Below are 26570 nucleotides of genomic sequence, written 5' to 3' on the forward strand. Positions count from 1 at the left end.
CAATAGAATGAAGGAACTAATGATGATGCTCAACTGCCTGATAATAAACTTACATCAAACCACAGTTTCGCATAGAAAAATCCCCCTAGCATTAATCTTTTCCAGATAATACAGGGTGGCTGTTAATCTGTTAGTGTATTTTGTCAATACATGCATTAAGACATGGAGTCTGTTCTGTGGGCGATGATAATTGACTGCCATTAGATATTTTAGAGTACGTTTCATGCTTGATAAGAATGTTGTTTCTAGGGTGGATGTATGCTTCAAGATTTATTATTTTTCGAGAACGTTTGGTATTCCCCAAGTTGTGTTCTCCCTCCGGCATACCTCTTCGAACTTCACTGAAACGAGATAGAACAGATGAGCGAGTAAAGTGCACCCAGCATTATCAACGCATGTAACGTGCGAAAGCACTATAAAAGGGCTTGTCTGTGAAAGCGACGCCAGTAAAGCTGTAATCAGCTGTAAGAGCACGAAACAGATTTGTTGTAGGAGCATTTTTGACCTACAGCATCCCCGGAGATATTCCCCCTTTTCAAGATGGGAGTACTCGCAGGTCTGGGCCTGGTGTTGGTGGTCGTGGCCAGTGTTGCTGGTGTTCCAACTGGACGAGTGCAGGACCAGAACGGACCCGCCTTTCGGTGGTGCGTTCCCAAGGAACTTCTCGACGACTGTACCCGTTTAACGGTTGTCGCTCTGGTGCCGATTGGGTGTGTTGCCGGAATCGATCGCATCGACTGTCTGCGTAAGGTCCAGAATCGTCAGGCGGACTTCGTGCTGGCGGATCCCGAAGACGCGTACGTGGCGTCACACTTCAACAACCAGGATTTTGTCGTCTTTAGTGAGGTGCGTTCGGCTGAAGAACCTACAGCTCCGTTCCGGTATGAGGGGATCATGTTGGTGCGTGTGGCTGACGGCTTCACCAGTCTGGCGGACCTGAGAGGCAAGCGTTCGTGTCATACCGGCTTCGGTCGGAACGTGGGCTACAAAATCCCTGTCGCGCGGCTTTTGCGAGCTGGCATCTTGAAGCTGCCAGTCGGTGATGACGCATTGTCACCGGTAGAGCGTGAGCTTGCAGGACTCTCGGAGCTGTTCAGTGCATCCTGTCTACCGGGAACGTACTCCACCGATGCCGGAGTTGAGAGCCTACTGAAAGATCGCTATTCCAGCCTGTGCCAACGTTGCTCTAACCCGCAACAGTGCGCCAAGGACGACAAATACGCTGGGTATGGTGGAGCGATTCGGTGTCTTGTAGAGAATGGTGGCGATGTCGCCTTTACCAAGACCATCTTCGTGCGGAAGTACTTCGGTCTACCAGTAACGCCCGGTGGTACTGCCGCTCCAGCACTTAATCCAGACGCACGAGCTGCTGACTACGCATATCTGTGTGAGGATGGCACGACTCGACCGATTGCCGATGGAACACCGGTTTGCTCGTGGGCTCAACGCCCTTGGCAGGTGTTGCTCGGCAACGGTGACCTCTCCGGAGATGCCGTTCGTGAGCTGCAAGCTTTCGGTCAGCGTCTTCACCGTCTCTGGACAGACGCTAAGGTGTCTGACGAAGACCGTGCAGCAGCCAAACGCCTCGGGATCGAAGCCAACGCACCACTATTTGACCGACCAGAGACGGTGGCCCCACGAGACTACCTGGCACGTGCCCACTACGATGAAGTGATCGAACGCGAGGGGCGCTACAGCAACGTGCTGCGAGTATGCGTGGCGTCCGAAGCCGAACGGCAGAAATGCGAGGTACTGCGCCAGGCCGCGTACTCTCGGGACATTCGACCGGCTCTGCAGTGTGTTCTGCGAGGAGATGACGCGTGTGTTGCAGCAGTCCGTGATGGCTCAGATGCTGACGCAACAGTACTGCGACAACCAAGCGTACTTCTGACGCCTGTCATGTGGGAAACGTTTGGAGATTCGGAACATCACGGAGATCGTGCCGCCATCTACGTTCGCAACGACGTAAACGATGCGTTGAAGGACAGCATCGTGCACGCGTTTACCGGCATTTCGGATGCGTTCGGACGCGGTAAATCGAAGGAGCAGGTGTTCCGCTTGTTCGGTCCGTTCCGGTTGCAGAATGGCGAACAGCAATCAAATCTTCTGTTCCACGATGACGGAACTGGGCTGACAATCAACAAACAGTCGTGAACGGGTAATTTGCGTGACTGATTCGGTTGCAGGTGCGGTTTGATTTGGTGATTTGAGCTTGAGTTGAAATAAATCGATAGTTAGCAGCACCCAATCTGTGGCTGTTATTTGCCGAAAGAAACAAGAAGCTCAGTGATGATGCTATTTCGGACTCAATATCGGCTAAAGCCGCACTTCACACTTGGCTGCAACTGATTAGGTGAAGCAACACATCGCTCAACCAGGCTTCGGCATACTTATTGATTTCGTTTATTGCGCCGTCACGTTAGACTTCCTTCTTAAGTACCAACAGGTGCGAACGGTTGATAGTGTCTGATGATATTGTGTCGGTCTACAAATCCAGAAGTTACGGTATAGTCTCGTCAATCAAAGATCACCGTCTGTATGCTATGTTGACGTAGTAGCAGTCCTACAGAAGGTACTAGTATATAATGTAGCAGAAAGTAAAATACAGCAGAAAGAAGAAGAGCAGCATAAAACGCGCTACCGTCAGTGCTAACTGCGAGGGGATTTCGCGGGAGATCACTTAATACTTTTCTTGTCAAGAAACTTGGCTGCCTTGTACATAGTGATATTGTAGAACTTCGACAGGCCAGATCCCTTCGCAGGTTTGGCGAGGCTCTCGGTAGACACCTGCCGATTGACATCACCATTTCCACTGACCGGTGTTTTTCGCGAAACATACTGGGCTTGCATCTTAACAGGTTCTTCTCGCTCCGCAACTCGCACTCTGACAAGTTTCTGAATCGGTTGTAGCTCTACCGCCTCCTGAACACCATCACATGTCTCTGTTGTGGGCTTACTAATACTGACCGACCGAGCCGGTGTACTCTTTCGAGACTGCGGCAGATTGGCATCTACGCTAGCGTCTATGTACGGCAAGAATACGTCGTCGTTATCGTTGTCAGCAGATGCGCTGGAGTTCTGCTGTTTGCGACAGATAATGTTGCCCTCTGGTACCGCTTTCATGTTGACGTGTTCGATGTGCTTGCAGTTGTAGTCGGTTGGTAAGTGTGATGGGGCTTCCGTGATGGCACTGGGGACGCCATCGGTGGTGCTCAGCTTTGCAAGGCTTTGACAGCGTGATGGGCCGACCTCGAGAACACGCACCCGGTAGTGGAGGACCTGCGAGAAAGGCAGAGTGTACTTTGGAGGCTAGTACCTGTGCGGAATCGTACCCAACGTACCTTATCCTCAGTCATGAAACGCTGCACGTCAGCAAGGTTGATCTTAGCGCAATGTCCGTCATGCAGGAACTCCGGATCGAGCTCGGAATGGCAGGGAAAACGCTGCACCAGCAGTTTCCAATTGTCCACCGGCGAGAATAACTCCAGCTCAAACGTGAACCGTGCACTCACCTTCGATTCCTTGGTGGCACAGATCATCGTCCACACCACAGTACGGCTATCCTGGTCGTACACCTGGTAGAGGTTGAACGATTCGTCAAACACTCGCAGCAGATGGTACGCCACCACCAGCTGCAGCTCGGATGTCCGCTGGATTACGTCAGTGCCGTAGTCCCACCGCAGTGTCACCTGCGGGTCCGAGTACACGTGATCGGCGTGTGTCTCCAGACAATGCGCCATCCAGTCTCGCTCACACCCTTGCCATCCACAAGCACCCCAAACCTTGCCCATAAAGCACTGGATCAGTTTGTAGTCGCAACGTTCCCGGTGCCAACGCAGCAGCTGTAGAGGCAATCGCACCGCACAACCCTTGCCAGCGTTCTTGCATGGGAACTGCACCTTCGCGACGATCGCCTCGAGCGTGTAGTTCCTTAGATCTGTCAAGCGATCACCACACAGTGGACATGACGCGAGCTTGGCACGGCAGAGGGCGCACGTACTATGACCGGTGTTACACATCGTGATAGGGCCATCCATAGGTTCCGCACATCCCGGACATTTCACTTCGCTCACGATGCTGTCGTAGTGTTTGAGGGTGATGTTAAAATGGCCATCTCCGTACACGTATACCGACGACTTTCGGCCCTCAGATCCATCCGACCGGATGCTTGGTGATTGAGGTTCTTCCAGTGTGCGCACACGCACTACTGCCAACTCCAGATCGGCCTGTTCGGTCTCCTCATGCGACGTGCTCCTGTGCATCTCGGTATTCTTGGTATGCCTGACGTTATAGCAGCAGAAAGAAAGCGGTTCCCAACAACACCCGTGACCGAACGAACTGTACTAGACGACGCCACTGCTAGTACTGACCGTAGACCGTGCCCGAGACCTGCAGTGAACCATATCACTTGACTTATGGTACTGCAATAAGCCCATTTCACACCTCCTTTCGCAAATCGGCTCGAGGGTGGCGACAAAAAAAATGCTGTTCTGGTTGGTTTTGTTGGCCACACTGCGAACCCTGACGTCGAATGGTATCAGAGGCATTTGCCATCACATCGGATCTGATTTATCTTATCAATCATGCCCGATGCCGCCATTGCGACGGAAACGATGCGGCTGGTTTTGACGCATCAAACTCCCGTATCGAACGTCTGTCACGTTCTTGCTGAGTTGAATCGTCCCCATCAACATCCACCGCATGGCTTCACGGTTGGTTTGAATCGATTTACGCCACGATTACGACCGGCAACCCGTTCGGTGGCCATCGTGAGACGTTGTGCTTACGTTTAGCCGCGTTAAATGGGATTAGGGATTAGGGATGCCGTCATAAGGGATCCACCGGTCGGATCGATCATTTACATTTTACATTCTCACATTTTCATGACCACCAGCTGGCTGGCGGGTTTGCAAACTTACGGTTGTGATCCACATTCGCAGACAATTTTGTACGCACCAACAAGTGAAATCGGCACGCGTTGTTTTATCCATAACCTCATTTTATCACAACCGTAAAATGGCGATCTTTATCTCAGCGGGTTGATAAGAGGTTCTTTTCACGTTGTCCCGGGGTCGAAAGATTCTATAAATAACACGCCAGATAGTGATTTTTGATGCCTGAGAGATATCGATCATAAAAAGTGTAAACTGTCTTCTCCAGTAGAACACAAGGTGGTGTGGTATGACTATACGCGTCCTGTTACTTTGGTTTATTACTTCCGGTTGTATAATTAGGTCAATGCCCCTCAGAAACGGATATGATTTTCTAAAATTCTCAAAACATATTCAAAATCCAACCAATGGGTTGAAATGAGTGGCATGGAAATAAAATTTAGGGCTGTGGAATTCATCAAACCATGGATTACTATTTTAATATACGGATTGAGTTGAACGATTACGCTCGACTGTATAACTTCAAAATCGTCCTCTCTCTCTATCTCTCTCGCTCTATCATTCTCTTCTATTTCTTTTTTGAGCTGTTAAAAAATTTAACAGATTGTACTTATCACAAAAAATCACATATTGTTGAAATTCATTCCACCGTTCGATTAGCATTATTATATTCTACTACTATTATTATATTTGTTTTCTTTGCCCATCCGATTATCATTAGTATCTGATTGCTATTCATTCGTCCACATTTCATTCCCTTATCAAACCGGAAAAATTATTTGCTATGCCTTATCCTTTCCTTTTCACTTTTTATGGATCTATTTTCTCTTTTTTCTATCGTACTAACACATATACTATCTGTACTATTAAAAATCCCCTTCCATTAATTACTTTCAAATGATCTTTCCACTTTTACATTACCATCTTCAATTTAACGCATTTAACCCACTCCTGTTTTTCCTGTCTCTTAAAGCTTTTTTCTCTATCTATCCTATCGATAGTGCTTAATAATATCCGATACATTATTCCATCCAACCTTGATGTAAACAGAAGATCATCGTGTTGAAAACCGTGGTCTAACGTATGAAGGTGTGATAGTTTTACACTAATATAGATATTCTATATATTTTTATTTATTTGTTTGTGTCACTAATTTAAAATTATTCTAATGTTCACAACTGAAATACATAGTAAAAGTTCAAAACTAAGTACAAGAACTAACTTTCGCTTAACACCCTCAACGTGATTACATACTAAATCGGATGATTCATCATTAATGAATTGATTTTTTTTATGTGCGGAAGAAATAACAGTAAAACGGATGTTTAAGAATACTTTATAATCAAATATTGGTAACCATAATAAATTTACACTAAATTAAGTGTTCAAAAATCATTTGATGCTTCATTTGTTTTAATTTTTTTAGGATTCTTTAAATAAAAAACAAGCACACTTCTTATGGTATCATGTGGTATTACATGGTTTGCAAAGAAATGTCGTAGAAAATCAGCTAGGTGCTCAAATCGTTCAAGGAATGAAATCGATACCAAGCATTGGATTGTAAAACAGATGACAAACGTATACTAAAAACTGATGGTATAGTAAACATTTTTTTCTGACATATTAACTCATTGACGAACGAGCTAAATCGAACGAAATATTTTCAAAAGTTTGTAGTATAATTAAAGCTGATTTAATCAAGCTGAAGCTTGAAAAAGCTCTGAAACTTGAACAGCCCGTCAAAAAACGCATATTTGGTCGGTTCTGCACCCATGCTTCAATTTTATATTTGAGTAGTATTTTGTATTGTAAAGCGAACATATTAAATCATCTTATGATCTATAGAATACATCACATATCATTAATAGAATAAAACAATATAATAAGCATAAAACATAAGTTTGAACTTTTATATAAATACATTTCTATGGGCAATAACAAACTGAAAAAACCTGAAAATTCTTCAAGTTATCCAAATCTCAATGAATGAATAAAAAATGTTTAAAATTGTTTATTTCCTATTTATGCTAAAAAATCTTTATGATGTAATAAAGAAATTGTGAAACGCTCTAGTCCCAATTGTGATTGTGATGATTGAATTAGATTCTCCACCGGCATATTGAGTAGCAATAGAGGTCCTTCTAAAGGTTCTAGATCAATTCTCGTAACAGCACAGCATTGAAAATTGAATGAAAATTTATTATTTCGAACAATATTTTCAATAACAATATTGATGTACCCATACTTTCAAAAGAAATTTATAATCACAACGGATACGGTTTCAGATACTGATTGTCATGCAGTTCCAGCTAACTGAGGGCAGATGTGAAAATACACTTTCTAATCGCAATTTATAGTAAAAGCGTTTCATCAGGAGAAAATCAATCAATCAAAGCATAACTTAAGTTCATAAAATTCCTTTCACTCACTATGATTGAAGTTCATTGCGCGATCCGAAAAATACATTCACTGCATCTTGGCGATACAAAAGATTGCATAGCATAAAAACAGATGACTATCGCATAAATATAAATTCTTATCACTGCCAAGTAGAAACCCGATACAGACAGTTTAATAAGTATTACATTACACACGATGGAGTAAACGGAAACGTATCGGCTAACAATAGCCAAAAACACTTGCAATTACTGCAACCAGGCAAACAGTGGTTGCAGTTATTGCAAGTATTAAAAAAAATAAGCCAAGAACAATTGGAAATAAAAGCTCTAGAGCATGCTCTAGCATTGGCATAATATATTTAATTATATATAGTGGATAGCTAAAAAAGCATTTTGTTTTGCTGATATATAACTGAATGGTCCAACCGTTGAAACATCGTTTAACATTTGGTATGAATAGTTAAATCTGAGCGACTTAGAGAATGAATTGAACCGACGAGAACAGTAAATGTTCTAGCTAATTACATATGGTTATTCCATTCTTATGGCCAATTTCTACTTCAGCTGAGTCCTCAAAATTTCGAACTATTCAGTTAAAGATATATCTTATACATTTTCAAAAATCGCCTTGATGATTAACCCTTCTTTGCATGGTGATGGAAATTTCCATCATAATATTAAGTTAACAAAAAAAGGTACTCAGAACCCTTGCACTGTAAATTTGTTGTTGCTGGCAACTCTTTAAGCAACTATTGCGTACAGCAAAACGCGCAAAAGTGAATTACCAGGCCTAGAATTAGTCATTCCGCTTTTTGATGGGACTGGAAGAAAGGAACATGATTTAAAATCATGCAAAGAAGAGTTAATTTTACCCTTGTCAAATGCACACTGGATAAGTTTAATGGGCATATTTCATAAGAATCAAAGTTTTTCATAAACTATTTTTAAAAACAATTAGAAAAATAGAAGTTATGAGAATTTCGATTGACGTTTGATTATTTGAACTTTTTTATGAATTTTTACAATATCGTATAATTTCATTTTATTGATGAATAATGTTTTATGAACTTGTGTGGCTCATAGTGACTCTCTCTTCCTTTACATAATATTTCATCATCAGGGCTGTGACAAAGTTTATGCTTCGTTTCATGCAGCAGTGGTTTATTGAACATTGCTTCTTGGTGCGCTTTTCCTTATATGTCTTTTCTATTTTAAATTTACAGTTTATCTCATACAATTTATTATGATTATTAGCAGCACCTTTTAAAATTTTGAAATGCAATATATAAATTTTTATTCAAAATGCAGTATTACTTTCACTGCACTGGGGTACCATCCGTACAAATACTGGAAAATCGTGATAAAAATAATTTCATTTAACATCCATTATATTCATTTCATCACCAAATGTATCTGCAGGGAAAAAAAGGACCATATGCTCCAGTTTTACGCTGCCGTGAAAGAACAACACCATATTCTAGAACTCTCGATTTAAACTTTTGTTATGATAGTTAACGTCATTTTATTCTGGAGTATTCTGCACCATTCGTTTTACTTATAATTCTTCCACACAACAAAATTCAATTCTAGATTGTTCTGGATCATCCAAACCAGTACATCCAGCGTGTAAAAAGAAGAAAATCAATCCTCATTAGATGATTTAGAAACGATCTTTTGGTTCAAATTGCAGCAAAAGTAGCAACAATGCATAAAGAAATAAAATGGTACCATGTACTTCGTTGTGAACTACTATTGTGTAAATAAGTTATGAACACGTGTTTCGCTTTATAAAATATAAGAGGAACAAATGTAAATATAAAAAATAATGCTAGAAAACAATACATGTATGTTTTTAATCCGTTTTTGAAATTTGCCTTCCAAATAAACCATACAGTTTTACAAACTACAGTTCGAGCTATTTTGTTTTGCAAGGTAACGGTTCAGGTAGAAATATTTTGCTAAGGAATAAAAGTGCAATGTTTTTACAATGCAATATTTTTGGGGTGGGCTAGAAATTTTATTCCAATACATCTTGAAATAAACTTAATCGTCTAATTTCATCTAGAAAGTTTAACCAAATTTTCGCTAATGTATGCATACATCATGAGACTTTAGTTTTTAAAGTTTATCTATTTGAAATAATTAAATGTAAAACTTATGTACCTTTTTATATTGCTTTAAAATCTGCATTTCCTGTACTATTTGGTGCTATTTTTTAAATTGCGATTGAAATACATCCATTGCGTCATGTCAAACGTCTGGTAATCGAAACGCTCAGGGTTCTGTCAGGGTCCATCCGGCTCCGCATTTTCAAACGTTAGATAGCACGCTTGCAAATCGCAGCTGCCCGGCATTTGTCGTTCATTCTCTCATCAACTGTCGACGGTAACGGATCTGTCAGTGTGTGCTGCGAATCATTTCCTGTGTGAAAAATAAGGCATCTGCTAATGAATTCTAATTTCTAGTATTGTTCTCCGAACTGTAAGTGCCATTTCGAGTGCGATATTGATAGCTGTGCGAGGTGTGCCAGGTGAGCCAGGTTAAAACACGGTACCGGCGTGTGTTTCCTTTCGAACTCTCAAGCAAAACGCGCTAGTGTGCGGGCTGCTAGCCGGCATTTCGTGCCATAACCTCCCACCGCGCGTTGTGTGCAGCAAAAGCGAGCCTCAAAACGAAACCCAGGGCCTCTTTTGTTCGCCGTACATTTGTAGCGAGCTCCACCAGCATCGTGTTGTGCGTTTTATCGGCATTTTCTCAGAACAAAATCCTCGTTTCCGCCCGCGAGCCGTGTGGTCCAAGCGATCGAAAATTGACTCCATCTGGGCCTGGGTGTGCGAGTGAGAGACGTGCTCTACCCCCCGAGCGGGTCGAAGCGAGACGGCCCGTGCGTGTGCTTCCATCTCAGCCGGGCGGGTTCCCTAGTAACGGGCGTGCGAGTGTGTGCGTGCACGGTGCGTCGCGCGCTGGTGGAGCAACCAATCCGCAGCAAGCGCTGGATGCCCGAGCGCTGCAACAATCTATTACGCAGTTCGAACTCTTCGCAAGTGTGCCTTCACCGTACAAGCGTGCGGACGAGCGCACATACCTAAACCTGAGCCGACGCTGAACGGATCGGTGTGCGAGTGTTTCGTGCGGGTGCGTTCTTGCAGGAACCTGTACGGGTGCAGGAATCCCAAACATAAAGGATTTTGCTGGTGAAATTCCGCCACACCACGCAAATTATCACATCACGATCAACCCCCGGGAGATCAACCACGGGAGCGGTTAAATGTGCGCCTTGAGCTTGCGATAGAAAGAAAGCCCACTTCTTGTGATCTCTCGGCTTCGTATCAACCACCACAAATACACACCGAAAGCTCGCGGGGTACCATACTCACTATCAGTGCCCGTAAGCGCGCAGACATTTTGTGATTGAACCTCGATCCTCAAGCAGAGGTGTGATAAACGGCGGTTTGCCGGCACGGCGTCTCATCCGAATCGTGTGTTTGTTTTGCGCACTTGTTTGTGTTGAATTGCGTGCACTGGAGCATCGGACTTGCCAGGGGTAGCCAGCAGGAGAGGCGTGCCTCGCCCTTCGTACAACAGGTAAGTGGTGGGGAGCCCTTTTTTTTTGGATATCCTGAGAAAGGGCACTTTTCCACGATCGTTTGTGCATATTCGTTTCTTTTCTCGTCCAATCTATCATCAAGCAGCAGCAGAAGCAGTAGTAGTAGTGAGGTGTGCCCGTTTCGTGGCTTTTGACAGCTGGTCGTTGGGAATAATCGACTAACCATGGATCCGGAACAGGCTGTGGTGGAGAATGGAAAGAAGCTGAACGGTGTCGCCGTGGTGGTAAATGGCACCACTTCCGGTAGTGACGGAAGTGGACCCGGCTCACCGAATGGTGGTGAAGCGGTTGTGCGCGAGGGCACCGCCGGAGCGGTTGCGGGCGCCGGAGAACTGATGCGGAAACCTTCCGGTCCGCTGGATGACAAGCTGAAGAAGCGCATCCGCAAGCTGTCCCGCTCGAACAGCAAGGACGGTGTGCTGGGAGTCGCCGGTACGCCGAATTTCGTGTCCCCGCACCGGAAGTGGAAGAACAGCCGCCGCTCGCGGAACGGCTACGGACGCGGGCTGCCCAAGAAGGGCGGTGCCGGTGGGAAGGGCGTGTGGGGTAAGCCCGGCTCGGAGGTGTACGATGAGCTGGATGAGGACCCGAACGATCCCAACTTCGATATCGACGCGTACAACAGCACGCACAACGTCGAGCTGAAGGAAATTGTACCGCAGCTGACCGAACCGGAAGTGGTGAAGAAGCTGGAGGCCATCATTCTCGAGTACTTCGAGCACGGTGACACGCACGAGGTGGCAGACGCCCTCGATGATCTGCTGCCATCCGGCATGAAGCCGCTCGTCACGAAAACCGTCGTGGCCGTTGCGTTTGATCACAAACAATCCCAGCGGGAGCTCACTTCCGTTCTCATCTCGGATCTGTACGGGCGCATCGTCACCCGGGATGACATTTGTGCCGGTAAGTGCGTGCTCCGATAGCAAACAAACAGATTGTTCCGTAACGCATCTTGTCCTTTAAAACCCAGGGTTCGATCTGTTGCTGGCAAACCTGCCCGACATCATGCTGGACACACCGGAAGCGCCCCATCTCCTCGGTAACTTCATCGCACGTGCCGTCGCGGACGATTGCATCCCACCGAAGTACGCCTACCAATCGGACCGGGAGGATCTGGACCAGCACGGTCAGGCGGCGTTGGTGCGTGCCACGACGCTACTCTCGATGCACGACGGTTGGGGACAGCTCGACAACGTGTGGGGTGTGGGTGGGGCGCTACGTCCGGTGCAGACCATCACCCAGCAGATGTCATATCTTCTGCAGGAGTACCTGCTTTCACGCGATCTCAGCGAGGCCCAGCGCTCCATTAAGGAGCTCGAGGTACCGCACTTCCATCACGAACTGATTTATGAGGTAAGCGTGGTGCCGGGGGGTGTTGTTCCGGTTTTCCGATCATGGCTCTTAACCCCCCCCCCCTTCCCTTCTCTCTCTCTTTCCTCCACGCTGTGGCAGGCAATCATTATGACACTGGAGGCGTTCAACGAGTCCACCGAGGTGGCCATTTGCGAGCTGTTCCGTACGCTCGACAGTACCTGCATCGTGACGCCGGAACAGATGGAGCAGGGCTTCCGGCGCGTTTACGAGGACATGACGGACATCGTCCTCGACATCCCGCTTGCGTACTCGATCCTCGATCGCTTCATACAGCGCTGCCAGCGCAACGGTTCCTTCCTCGGGGAAGCGCTCATTAAGGATATTCCCACGCGGTGAGTCTGCTGTCGGGTGACGATTGTGTATGTGGCGTACGTGCGTTTGCTCAGGCGTTTTCCTTCCAACTAACCCTCGGGGGGAGGGGGAGGGGGAGGAGGAACCGACGAAGGGAGGAAGGGCGCGTGCGTGTGTTTTTGTTTTTCACTTTTCGCCGCACCCTTTTACCCGTGCGCGCTCACGGGCGAACGAAATCGAAAGCGGCGAACGAGCGCTACGGTGGTGTGCGTGTGCGCGTTTGACCACGGCGGCGCCACGATGATGTAATGGGAGCTAGAGATGGCTCTGGTTGGTTGGGTGGTGTGGTGGGGTGGAGAAGGGGGAGGGAAGAGGGGGGGGGGGTGATGGTGTCACACAATGTTTACAACACGGCCAGGCTCCGGGGGTGACTTTTTGCGTCGCAATTTCATGTCCCGGTTCGAGGTTTCGGCGAAAGCACACCACTACGAAGGCAAGCGGGCCAACCGAAGGGTACGCACACATGCAGCGTGAACGACGTGGTTGCGCAAAGTCTCAGGCTCAGGTTTGTTCATGTTTTTGCGAAACACACCACGTCGTCTGTCTCGCTCTCGCACACGCACTCAGCGTTTTCGGGGGGTTGCTTCTTTGCGTTTCCGGTGTGCGTTGGGGTGTGTTTTTGTTTTGACTCTCGCAAACCCTCCCTGGGGCTCCTCCTCTCCTCCGTCCCCGCCCCCTGATCACCGAGAAGCGAATCCATTTTTATGGTTGCCCAATTCAGTCCCCTAAAGCGGGTGATATCGGTGCGGCGCAATTGTTGGCCTTGCGTTCATACACGGAAATTCTCGCCCAAGGTCACACCCTAGCGGCGAGCGGGCGGAAGTGTGTGTGTTACTACACACACACACACACACACACACACCTCTTCTTCCTCCTTGCTCGCTACTGCCAAACCCGGCAAAGAGCCGGCTCTTTCGTTGAAGGTCAACTGACACGCGACGATAATTGGGACAAAGAGGCGCAATAATCGCCACTCCCCACCCACCCACTGGAAGGGAAGGGGGAGAAGGAGTTCGCAGGACACAAAGCGCGGAGGGTGCAGGGGATGAAACGGCGGGTTACAAATGTCCAGATTGCAAATGTCTTTCGAGAAAATGCCTAGCATTGGCGAAGAAAAATCCTAGAAAAGTCCTCGCCTTTGGAGAGGCGTGTATTAGAAACAGTGAATGTATAGAAACCCGTATAAGAATCCCTTATTTGTTCATGATTGTGTGAAAACACGCCTGAGATGTATTTGTTTTGAAAAACAATGCCGGCATTTTGATTGGAATTGTGCCGGTATTGTTCATTAAACGATTTGTTGAGCTCATGCTCATATCAATTGAGATATAATTTTGTAGGGCTTAAGTTTACTTCTTACTGTTGTGCTGAATTCGTCGATTTTTTTTATTGGATAGATCTAAAATGGTTATATCATAAATAAGAGGTTTACTTACACAAATAAGCAACCACCAAATAATATGAAATACTTTTTAAATAGACAATACTCTGTCTGTTTGTTGATTTCCTTCCTTTGGTGTATCGAAAGTGGGTGAATTTGTTTACCTATTCTTCGCTATATGTTCTGAATGTTCTGAAACACATGCAAAAAAAACAATAAAATTCCGTTGCTTTTTTTTCCCTCACTCCCTAAACCAACCATCGGCATCCGCAAAACACCCGTCCAGAGCAAAAAGCAGCTCTCATTCCGTAGAGAATGCATTCCAACAGAGTCGCCTCACTGCCCCGGGAGAAAGTCCAGAAATAGATGATTCACAAGTCCTTGGAGTCGCGCCCCGGGAAAACGTTGCGTGTGATTTTCCAACGAACGTGAAAAAGGGCCCCAGATTCACCCCTCCACATCTCCCGGGGAACACGTGAACAATCTATTAAGGGCTTTTTGTTTTTGTTAAGGGCGGTATATGAATGATTCCTCCCTCCCAGTGCGGTTTCGCTGGCTGTGCAAAATCAAAACAAATTTCACCCTTTCCACAGCTTCTCTGCACCCTCATCGCCTCATCGTGGCAGCAACAACAAAGTTGCCCTCACGCACACCGCGGTACCATCGTGCGCCGGGGTGTTTGTGTTGTGGCGTGTTTCGTTTCGTTTCGTAAAAGCGAGCCATAAAAACGGAACCGGCAACGGTTGGTGGCCAACGTTGGTTATTGCGGCTTTATCTGGTGGTGAGATTTCGAATTTCTCGTTCAATCCGGTTCTGGATTCCCGCTTCCAGTTTGCCTCGTTTCGTCTTCTATTTCCTTCCATCTCTAGCCTCTTTTTTCGACTCGTCAACCACACACGCTTGCAGTTGGAATCACCCACCGGTCAAATGATGATTAGATTAACCCGCACGTTGGGATTACGAAATCGGTTTGTGCTCTGGAGCAGTTCTCCGTTCTCTGTTTATTCGCGCACTCTGAGACGCAGATAAACATTGCCTCGAATCGAGCGGTTTGCACAACGTAAACAAACAACTGTCAAAGGCGCTAACGGCTCAATGTCGACTTTGTTGACTTTTTGTGGTTGAGGTTTTTGTTTTTTTTTTTGCCTACAAATTGAAGAAGGGCCGCATTATTTACCCTAGAGAAGGCGATTTTTGGTACCTTCGGAGTAGAAACATGGAATTTGCTTTTCCTTTTTTCCGCATTGGTTTCTTTTTTGCCTTCATCGCGAATGGCGTACATTTATCAGCTCATAAAGTTTGTTTTTGAACATACCAAATTCAAAACACTCCCTTGCATTTATCGATACGGTATTTTTTTTTCTTCCTCGTACCCCGGTGTATGCGGTACGAAAACAACCTTTTAAGTGTGTGTGGGTTGTCATTCGATCCGTTTTGACGGAACCGGCCACACAGCACCTGCGCGTTGTGGCTCCACTCCCTTCGTCCTGCGAGCCCCCCCCCCCTCCTTTCCGTCCTTTTTCACCACCCGGAGGGGGGTTGTTTTGTTATTGTTATTGTGTGTTCTCCCCCCCACATCCCCACCTCCCCATTCTCTCGCTTTTCCCCGCATGCGCTGGTGATGAAAATGCGTACGTGCGTGAGCTCAGGCTTCATCACGACGGAGTTGGAGTTAACCTTTTTTTCGCTTTTTTTTTGTGTGTGTTGCGTTGTTCAAACCCACAACAACTTCACCCACACACCACTCTCGGTTGTGGCGTATAAAACAAGCGAAAGAGAGAAAGAATGAGCCGAACGGGTCGAAAAACATGCGCCGCAAACGCACCCAAAAGTTGCCCTTTCCTGGTGTTGCATTTCAAGGTCAGCCTGCCCTTGGAATAATCGGCCTCTTTCGCTCATGCCCTATTTCATTCCCGCTGCCACACACATATACACACGCATAAACCCGGCACGCTGTCCAGGGGGGATCGAAAACGGAAAATGTGTGCCCTTTTTAGCACGCTAAGTGCGTGCCTTGTGCGGGACAGAGAGAGTGAGAGTGAGAGATAGAGAGAGACAGAACGATTGCCAGCGTAGAAGGGAACGCCGGTATCGAAGCGAAACACGAACCCTTCGAAATAAAACCGGATGTTTTGGAATCTCTCGTGTAACGGCCAGGGAAAACCCATCCACTTTTGCCGGCGCGCAGAAAATGGGCCAAAACCGCGGCCCCCGCGAGATGCATTCCCTGCCTCCGCACACCCATCACCCCGCTTGCATAAGCGCTCCGTTTCTGGTCTCCAAAACCTGTTTCCTTTTTTTTTTTGCTTCCCCCCAAACCTGATGAAACCGGCAGAAAGAGGAGAGTCGTGTTTAGAAGGGCAAAAAGAAAGGGCCGCTTGTGCGAGCCAAAGCCAGCAAGAAAACGGAAGGAAAGAGAGGCAGAGACAAGCGTTAAAGAAGTGAAAATGCTGATTCAGCTGCGACGCAATATACCAACGCATCGAGCCGATAACAGCCCTGCTAAACGCTTAAAACAAGCCCAAAAGGCAGGGATGCGATTTTTCAGCAAATAACAGGCATTCTCAGGATGTTGCTGTTTGAAGGAATAACACGGTTGAATGGAGCATTGAATCGTTAAAGCATTTCTTGGAAGCCGAAAGACACGCGGATGCTGCCGAAAAATGAAGCATTTTGCTGCTTTTGCAAGCTCGCTTTATTTCCAGTAAATGTCCACAGGTTGCCCGTCCAATCGTGTGAAGTGGTGGTGCTTGAAAAAAAAATGTCTCCAGTCTCATTGACTTATATTATTACAGCTTTTTTTGGGGGGAGAAAAATGTGTGTCACAAAAGTCTCCCCGTGCTTTTTGAGGGTTGAAGAGCTCCTGAAACACGAAAGCCGTATTCAAAGCGGATGAAATTCGGATTTCCATGCCTTCAAAACCGGGAAAAAGGTGAAAATCTTGACGACAGTTGGACGAGTCCCTTTTTGTAATCGATCAACCGTTCGTTGAAGTTGCTTGCCTCACGTTAATCGAGGATGCGTTGGGTAATGTGGTCCTTGAAATTCTTTAGTCGCTTGAAACGTTGTACACTTATTTGTGTCTCACGTCTATAAACTGACGAGAACACCCCAAAAGTTCGTATCACTACACGTGATAGATAGCGCATTGTTGGCCTTCATTTCCCTGTCAAGCGACACGGTAGGCGATAGATAAAGACGTTCCGGGAGATGCCCCAAATCGAGCAGTTTAAAACCTTTGCCATAAGAAACAAATCGTCGAAAAGAAACAGCGTTATTCGAGGCAGTTCAGTCGGTGGCTGCTTTTCTGGCACACTCACCTGCGGCCGATCAGAAATATGTCACAAGAAAGAATATGTCACAATATTCGCCACATTAATAGACTTAATTGCTCATACTAATAGAATTGATTGCTCATACTAATGTGCTTATTTCACCCTTTTTCTGTTTCTTTTTAGTGGACGCAAGCGTTTCGTTTCCGAGGGCGACGGTGGCCTGATCAAGCAGGTCAATTTCCGCCGTGACATGTAAAAACGTTCGCTCGCCATTCATCACCTAACCTGGCGCAGAAGGACACACGGCCGCTACGAACATCAGCTCCGGCCGTGCATTAACATTTATGGTTTTTTTTTGTTTGGGAGCAGCCGCGGAAGTCGATCCCGGAAGCGCGCGAATATGTCAGTTTTTTTTCTCTCTCTCCTTTAATTCTTCATAATTTTTAAAATCGCCGCCGTGCTCTCCCCCACCGCTTTTATCGATAATGAAGAGATTTAATTAGCTGCGTGCGAGCAATTGCTGTGGCCAATGTGCCAAGGGACTGACCACCGGTTTAGGGACGGGGCGAGGTCCTGATACTATCCCTCTTTTTTAGTTTGTCACTTCAAGCGCGTTTTGTGTGAAGCTGGGTAGCTCTGAAAACCACGACAGCGGGTGTTCTCAAGGCATGTAAGGGTTCCAGACAAATTCTTAGTGGTGCTGTGGAAGCTGCGAGGACGAAAACGAGATAAAAAGGCAGATAGTTTGGCTTAGATTACCCTCGGCTGGTTTGGAAGGACGAAGGATAGGACAGTGGACAGCGAGGACGAAAAATTGAGAGGGTGTGGGAGAATGGACGAGTTCCCATGTTGCGTGTCTGCGTTACACGTTTTGCCATTTACCCGTTCATCCTTCCCCATCGCGCTCTGCTAAATTTTAGTGTGCAGCAGCAATCACACATACACACACACATACAGACATACAGCAGCACCAGCTTCTTCTCTCACGGTGCATTTCGAAGTCACCTGAGTACATTGCGGCGCATAAGAAACATAAAATATATACATATAAATATGCAACATTTACTGGACGGGAACGGGCGACTTTTGTGGGTTATCTTCCGCATGCCACTCTCACCCACCCATCTATCCCCCCATCCTTCACCGCGTTTAATGCGAGTTATGTAAGAGACAAAGGAACACCTTCCTTTAGCCCAGAGGGGGGGAGACGCGCGAGCGATAGAACGAAAAAGAGGGCAGAATTTGTATTTGCATTTCATTTCTTAAACGAACTGTAGCGTTTTCAGCGAAGAGCAAAAAGGTGTACGAGAGACACACACACACGCGCGCGCGCACGGTCATTTAGTTATTAACAAGTCGTTTTTTTTCTGTTTTATATTAAGTCATTTGTTCCTTTCCTGCTTGCGCGTGAATTAACCGACGCAAGACACGTGCCGCCAAGATTGCTAAGCTTCTTTTTTTGGTCGCCAGTTGTAAGCGAGGACGATGGGGGGAGTAGAAAAAGGATTCACACAACCCTTGGGTGTTTGGAAAGATAGTGCATTTAACGGATTTAGATGTAGTGGAAAAGGGCCCCCCCCCCACATACACTCTCAGGCATATAAACTTGCGCAGTTATATTGAACCGGCGGTCCGTGAACATTTTTTGCAACAATTCTCTAACTCTAGACCCACAATGCAACAAGCGGTTTGTGGAGGTAGTTCTTTTCGCTCTTGTCAGATAAATAGTAACGCAAGATTACCGGACTTCCGCGACCTGCCATAAAGCATCTGACCTCATAGTAGTCCAATCCAGAACCTCTGTCATTTGCCTGTCCCGCGAACATCTCACTTTTTCGTACATCATTCGAGCATCGCACTCATTTTCGCGTCAGCTTCCACTGCAGGCAGATGAGGTTCCTCTTAAACGGCATTTAGCTGTCCCGTACTTCGGACTAAAGCTCCTCTTCACCCACCTGTTGGAGTGTGTGCTGATCAGGTGACTTACCCACACATAGAACAGCCGGAGCATCACGTTAAAGAAAAGGCACAGCGGGGTTTGCAGACCTTTTTCTCTTTATAAAATCGCACTCTTAAACAGCTACGTTAACAACTGTGTTTTCGCCGTACATCTAGCGTAAGAGTATATCCTAACATATATCCTAACCGCCCACCCCCATTTCATGTTCCGCTCCTGGCTCAACCCCTGACCTCATTTACACGAAGCAGGACGTGCGCTTAACTAGGCGGGCAGGAAGCATTAAGCAAAAGAAAAATAATTAAAAAAAAAAAACAAAAGAGCACGATTTAACCGTTGAAGGGGGGAAATTAAGATGAAGAGCGTTTCTTCTTACTAGACATTAAGCAAGCAAAAGTGAAATAAAGAAACAAGAACTATATATACATACACGCAAGCCGCGGAGTTTTGTGTTTGAGCTTTTGATTGAGAAAGAAAAAAGCAAGAGAAAACACAACAGAGCTGGAAGGGGTGAGTTTTTCACGTAACTTTTATTGCATCATCTTCTCAGAAGCTAACACGCTCTCTACTACTCGTACGCGCCCTTCTCACGAGGGAACGGTGAAACGCGACTCGAAACGCAACTACAAACATACGGCTAGCATTGCGATTAGGGGACACTAGCATAACGATCACATACATCATCTCTCTCTCTCATTTTCCTTGGCTTTTCCGTGGGCACAAAAGGACACTTCGTACGCGGGAAATAGCGGTTGCATTAGGCGCGCTAGCATTATCGCAGGTTGCAGCATTTTCTCTCTATCGCTCTATTTCTCTCGCCCTCCGATTTGAGGAGGTTAGTAAAACCAATTAACTAAAATCCCAACGAATGCAAACTACACTCCCACGTGGCGTTGGGGTTTTATTAGTAATTACAGTTCAAAGGGCTAGGGCAACACTACGCACTACATCTCGCCCTGTTCCGAGAGATTCGTTGCACGCTGGTTCCGGTACCGGACATTCCGTAGATATATATGTGTTAGTGTGTGTCTGTGTGTGTGTATCAATTTCCGTTTGTACGCATCTATTAAACCGGCTACTCTCAGCTTTCCCTATCAATCCCGGCTACCGTTGCCGATAACATCTATGTATATATATATATTTAGTATATTCCCTGTAAAACACATGTAAGACTCTAACAGCTAAAGGGGTTACAGCAACAACCAACCGCCAAAGGGCCGCTCGGCTAAACATGTCGCGTAAAAACGTATAAGAGAGGGAAAAAGAAGAAGAAAAGTTCGCTGTTCGCTTTGGGATTCGAACCAGCGCTGCAAATGTTCCGTTGCTTTGCTTTTTTTTGTTTGTTTGATCATCACCTCGACGTGGGTCCTAAAACAAGAAAAAAGCCTTGTGAGTCCTTGTGCTGAAGATCCTTAAAACCCCGGTGGGTGACACATACCTGCACAACGCAACCATAACCGATGGTGATTGGCCCCCCCCCCGTCCTCCTTTCCCTTCTCCAACGAAAATCCGTAAGGACCTCCCTTTGGAAGGATGTGGAAACGAGCTTGTGTGTTTGTGCTGCGACAATTGTGGCCGCTTGCTCGTGTGAGGGACAAATCGGACACACGCCGGTCGGTGGTGGGCAAGAGGAACGGAGGAAGGGAGGGCTGGGTTTTACGCTTGTGCCTCGTCCGCATCCTCCACACCCAGCTCCATCGCATCCCCGGGTGTACGCGTGCGCTTCTGATCGTCACTATCCTCGTCCGAGTAATCCTCGTCGTGTGTGTGCGTCACCGAACGGGGTGTTTCGGGGCGTGTGTGTGGCACGGACACGCTCAAACCCGGTTCCGGTCCGGACGTTGCAAACGGTGACGGTTGGCTGAGCAGCAGCTGCAAAAGTGAGGTTAGAATGTGAGGTTAGCCACGTTTACGGGGAGGTTGGTTTTCCTTTATTTCGCATGCCGAATAACTTACCCGCCCCAGCTCCCGGGAATCATCACCCCCCATCCGATCCCGTCCTTCCTCATCGTCCGCTCCTCCCTCCTCGTCATCGTCAATGTCGGGCTCGCGGGAGGGACCCGGTCGGGCCGGTTCCGCACGTGGTGGCCGGGTACGCTGGATCATCGGTGCGTCCAGCGTAAACCGTTGCTCATGTGCGACGGTCGATTCGTGCGGCAGCAACATCGCCGGTGCCCGGAACATGTACGAGAACGGGTAGTACATCAAGTTGAGAATGGTCGCGGCGTATAGGTCCGCGTATCGGACGACCTGCCCGGCGAAGAACGTCTGCCGGGAGCCGGAACGGAACAGCGAACCCATCATACCGTACGCGAGGTCCATCTTGTGCGTCACGTCACGGATCGCGGTGCGCACCGACCGGATGTCGGGTTTTTCCTTCGCGCTCGAGTCGAGATTCTTGTACAGATCGCCGAGCCGCACGTCGAGCTGCTGGAGTTGCGCAAACAGCTGGCACTTGTCCGTCCAGACGTGCAGCTCCTGCACCAGCTCCGGTACGATGAGGAACGTGCGCCAGCCGCGAATTTTCTTGCTCTTCAGGATGTCCCCGAAGATGTGATCACCGATGTACAGGACGTCTTTGCCCTTGGCACCGATCAGCTTCGTGAAGACGTCACACGACCCCCCGGAGTACACCTGGTTCGCCTGCAGCGGTCCCATGTGGGTGCCAACCTTCAACGCACCAGTTCCGGTATCAACCTGCCGCAGGATGGTGCCCTCACCAAAGAACAACGGCTTGCGGGCATCCACCACGATCGTATCAAAGTACGTCTTCCAGTCACGGTGCGGTTCGTCCGGCTTGCCACCATGCGCAAAGTCAAACAGGAACGTCATGATGCGATCGGTGAACATGTAATCGCTGTTCGTGAGCAGGAACAGCTTGGCACCGGACTCGCGGATGCGGGACAACACCATCGGCAACCGTTCGTCCTTCTTCACGTACTCGTCCAGGTTCTCGAGCGTCTTCTTCTTGAGATCACCGTAGATGTGCACCCAATCGACGGCACCCCGCACGTCCTGGAAGATGGACTTAAAGGACATGAACAGCTCGCCGTACTTGACGCCGGTTCGGTCGACCTGCTCCGCGTACTGCGGTGAGTGCGTGAAGAAGTCCACCAGACACGCGAACAGGTACGTCTCAGGTAGGTTAAACAGGGTGTTCAACACGTACACCCGGCTTTCGTCTAGCTGCAGGAACTTGTTCGGGTACAGCTCGTACACCTGGTGGCTGGAAGGAGAGATAGTTGACAGGTGTTAATGCGATCTAGCAGCCACCATCTTCTGTCAACCATTACTCACTGCTTGAGGAACTCGAAGCCGTGCACGCACACCAAGATGTTCCCGTACGCATCCACCTTCAGCAGGTTGCCGTACAGTGAGTCAAACCAAAGACCACGCACCGGAAACGATGGATCATACTCGAACTGACGAATCTCTGCCGGATAGCCCAAGCTCACCAAGCGCTCCTTCACCAGATCGAACCCGAGCTGCTCGTACTGCGGCGATTTGTACTCCGCGATCGTGTAGTCCATGTCGAACCCGTAAAACTTGATGTTCTCCAGGTGCATCGAGCGGTTGACGAAGATTCTGGACGGATGAAAACGAACATGGAAACAAAATTAGCCCACAGTTTCGGACGTTCACGGACATTTGGGGGCGCAATGATTGTGCTCTCATTGTGCCCCAATTTGTCGTTTGAAGACCCTTCTCCAATGAAGCCACCCATCTCGCCAGTCTCTCCAGTGTCTTCACCAGCTTTGTTAATTGAATCTCCAGGTTGCGTTGAAACTCCAGGGTGTTTTGCTACGGGCCACTTACTTCGCCTGCTGGTGATGGTCACCAAGCGGGATGCTGGGGACAGCTTCACTTTCGACGATCGCGAACAGGTCCTCCTCGGAGCTGTCGTCAGAGTACAGTGTCTCCATTGTTGATCGTGGTGGGAACTACGCTAGAGCACGCTACCGGACGGTTGATCGGCAAGATCTGGCAGAAGTGGGCAATTTTCTCGCCGCAAGTTAACTCTCGCGCGCCGATCGTTAAACCCTTCGGTGCGGATGAAGAGCGTCACATTGCAGTGCTTTTCTTGGGGTGGGGAAACTTTGGAGACCCTTCCATGGTAACATGCCGTGCTCATGGAGGGGGTTTAGAGGAGGTTAGAACAAATCGATCGTTTGACGAATTGCCCCGAGAGATCTCTCTCTCTCTCTCTCTCTCTCTCTCTACTTCATTTACTAAACCCCCAAAGACACGTGCACATAATGTTCGAAATGCGCAAGTACCACGCCGCTTTTGCTGGGTAACGTCCAGAATAGCCCTCCTCCAATTTTGGTGTCCAATTTTGGAGCGATTCTCTGCCAATAAAAAAAAAACCCACCCCCCCAGCGACTTCAACGGCCTGGTCGGGGTTCCTCTGGTGGGTTGCGCAGATCGCGTAGTGCTCGAAATAGCGACAACCACTGCAAGGTGTTCGAATCAAACACGACCAATCGACAGTTTGCTCGATGTAATTCCATTCCCACCAACACGCCCAATAATTGTCCCATCGCTTTTTTTTTTAAATAATTTTATTTAATCCTTTCTAATTATACCTTTTACGAGCCAACAGAAAAAGGGCCGCCGGTGTGTTTTGCCTCTCTCGCCCTATGTTGGTTAGAAATTATTTTTAGTCGACGACAAAAGGTCGAAATTTTATGATGACACATTGGCGGTTCGGTTAATTGAAGAAAAAAGGAACAAAAAAAACCCACTCACAACGTGGCCGCGACCGTTAGCAGGGGACCACGTGAAAGGCATTTCAAATCAAGCGCGCCGGTTTACCGGAACGTTTCGCATCCCCATGCGGGGTTTTAGTGCTCACTTTTGTGATCCATGGTGAGTCGCGTGAACGGACGACCCTTTCATAACCCACCCGTGGGTGGGTGGGTGGATGGGTGTGTGTGTGTGGATGGGCATCGACATCATTCCAGCGCAATTCGAAGGGGAGTTCAAGCGACAAAGCACAACATTTGCGCGCCCATCGTCGGAAACGACAACAAGTGGGTTGTTATTGTTGTTGTAACGCCAGCAACACCAACCCCCGGGTGCTGCGCGAACTATCTTGACCCCACCTCCCCCTCCTTCTCCTCCTTCTCTCCCCCACCGCAAGCGGCTCTAATCGCACGATCGCTCACAGAAATCCCACCCAAAACGTTTGAATCTCCGAGTGGATCGAACCACTGGTCATGAAACTGCATCAACAGCTCCATCCCACACACACACACACACACACTCACCTCGCTGCACCAGCCCTGTGACGTCAGCTGCAGCAACAGTAGGCTGGTTGTGTGAGGGCCGCGCGCTCGGACGTTTTGTGTTTTGCTTTTCCCGCCAAGCCAACCGTCCCGGCGGAGCGAACAAACAAAAATCCGACCAACGGCAAAACAACCCCCAGCACCCCTGTGTGGCCCTTTTTGTGGAGTCCCGCCAGTTTGGGATTAACGTCCCCCCCCCCCCTCTCTCTCGGCCGCACGGGGTGACGATGTCGATGAGCGATGGGGTGATAAGAGCCCGACATGGTTGAGGTTTTTGATTACACGACCGCAATATCACGCCGTCGGGTCAAGATCAAGCTATTCCCATAAAGGATGAAGACCAGGCAACAGCCGGACCTGAGGGGGGAGTTGCTAATGGCTCCCTAACCGGTCGCGGGAGGGGGGACAAAAAGGAGCACAAAAAAAAAGGCAGACTTAAAATACTTCGCAGCGTTTTTCTTGAAGAAGCTCCAAGCGACGAGCGACACAGACAGATAACGTGGTTTCTAATTAAGCAACAGAGTGGTCTGGTTTGCCTACTCGATGAAGAACATGGTGGGGAAAGTGAGAGAAAGGGGGTACACTCTCTATCTCTCACCGGTCTGGAAATGTTGGCTGATTTGCATATAGAGTGAACTCGAAGCTTGAGACCTGACCGCACGTGGATGACTTCCAGCACGTGTCAGAACCGGTCACACACGTCTCATCGACCATCCGCTGCCTCCCATTTTGGAGGGTGTTCAAAATTATGCATCGCTACATTGCGTTTTGGACGTTTCGGGTGTCACCGTAATTAGACGTCCGAAGCGACCAGAGAGACGCATTTCATTTACCACAAAGACCTCGAGGTTCAGGAGGAGGAATTGACTCAATGTTTCGTGAGAAGGGCAATAGGGCAAGGTTAGTACGATAGAGCGGCTAAGGTATCATGCGGACCCCGTCGTGATCTTCGAGAGGGAGAGTTAATTCGTTGACAAAGACCCCGTTTGGTAGGGGTTTTCGAACTTCCGCTCAACAAGTCCCGTTCCCGACACCTGAGGTGCGTGTTTCTGGAAGATCCTAAGCCAGTCGGGAGCACCTGAACGTACCTGTGGCTGATCTCGCGCTTATACCCATAAGCAGGTGGTTGATTGGTGGGATTTCGCGCAATTTTGGAGGGCGCCGAACGGGAACCACCCGAGTTTGCCCGCTGGCGCAGCTCAGCCGCTGTCGCCGGTGCCAGATGGGGCAGGTTGGCTTCGAACTCATCCTGCGACAACTCCGGCATGGTGTGTTTTTTGTGTGTGCGGCAGCAATTTGGCAGGTGGTTTCTTCTTAGGTGAGCACGGTCCCAATGCACCTACGCACGTCAGTGACGTCAGACACGAAGAACACACGCCAAATGGGGGGTTAGAGGCGCGAGTTCACAACTTCACCGTGACCGTGGAGGAGGTAGCGAATGTCACAAAAAATGTTGACGGTAGATATTTGGTGAAGAAAGAGACGAGCAACGCACACGGTAAGCTTGTAGTCGCCGCAATAGCTGAACCGAAACTGAGAACACACGCTTCGCGCTCGGCCGAACCAACCCTGGGAAGGGGGCTGGGGTTTCGAGGGCTTTTACACCGTGATTACGACACGCTCGCTGAGAGCCGAGAAGGGGAAGGTGGGGGAGAAGGGAAGGAAGATAGGCAGAGATCATGGCTGAGAGTGCGCTGGAATGAACGCCGCAGGGCTGGAGCGTGTTCTGGTGTTTGGGAGCGAAATCTGTTCGAGAGAAAGAGAGCGATTCGCTCGGTGGGCACGATCGAATCCTGAATAGCCATCTCCAAAAAGTTTGCATGACGTCTGTCAAAATGATCATCACAAGATCACTATCACACTCCAGCGCTAGACCTGGAGTGAGAGTGAGAGTGAGAGAGAGAGAGATTTGCTCGATCGAGAGCGACTGATGCATGGAATGCGGAATGGAGCTTCCAATGGTGGCGAAAGTGCGACCTGCCAGAGAAAGAGAGAGAGAGAGAGTGCACGAGAGGCCATGCGTGAACCTTGCAGATCCCTCCCTCA

At 48.0% G+C, this 26570-nt stretch overlaps 4 protein-coding genes across 4 annotated transcripts; 2 read left to right on the top strand and 2 right to left on the bottom strand.

Moving 5' to 3' along the window:
* Window positions 1-523: 523 nt before the first annotated feature.
* On the top strand, window positions 524-2242 carry LOC128729282 (transferrin). Its single transcript, XM_053822949.1, has one exon. It carries the CDS (start codon window positions 541-543, stop codon window positions 2152-2154), a length of 1614 nt encoding a protein of 537 aa, XP_053678924.1. The 5' UTR covers window positions 524-540; the 3' UTR covers window positions 2155-2242.
* A 434-nt stretch (window positions 2243-2676) lies between these two features.
* On the bottom strand, window positions 2677-4262 carry LOC128728577 (uncharacterized). Its single transcript, XM_053822205.1, has 2 exons — window positions 3342-4262; window positions 2677-3279 (listed from the first exon to the last, which is right to left on the bottom strand). Exons 1-2 carry the CDS (start codon window positions 4260-4262, stop codon window positions 2677-2679), a joined length of 1524 nt encoding a protein of 507 aa, XP_053678180.1.
* A 6800-nt stretch (window positions 4263-11062) lies between these two features.
* Window positions 11063-19586, top strand: LOC128728578 (programmed cell death protein 4). Its single transcript, XM_053822206.1, has 4 exons — window positions 11063-11801; window positions 11869-12251; window positions 12351-12604; window positions 17463-19586. Exons 1-4 carry the CDS (start codon window positions 11063-11065, stop codon window positions 17533-17535), a joined length of 1449 nt encoding a protein of 482 aa, XP_053678181.1. The 3' UTR covers window positions 17536-19586.
* Window positions 19587-19744: 158 nt separating this feature from the next.
* Window positions 19745-25791, bottom strand: LOC128729281 (cytosolic purine 5'-nucleotidase). The gene is made up of 5 exons (XM_053822948.1): window positions 25613-25791; window positions 22534-22821; window positions 21193-22462; window positions 20675-21108; window positions 19745-20604 (listed from the first exon to the last, which is right to left on the bottom strand). The coding sequence occupies exons 1-4, from the start codon at window positions 25789-25791 to the stop codon at window positions 20893-20895; spliced, it is 1953 nt and encodes a 650-aa protein (XP_053678923.1). The 3' UTR covers window positions 19745-20604; window positions 20675-20892.
* Window positions 25792-26570: the final 779 nt, after the last annotated feature.

The sequence above is a fragment of the Anopheles nili genome, chromosome X (assembly GCF_943737925.1).
Source record: "Anopheles nili chromosome X, idAnoNiliSN_F5_01, whole genome shotgun sequence".
Classification (NCBI taxonomy): domain Eukaryota; kingdom Metazoa; phylum Arthropoda; class Insecta; order Diptera; family Culicidae; genus Anopheles; species Anopheles nili.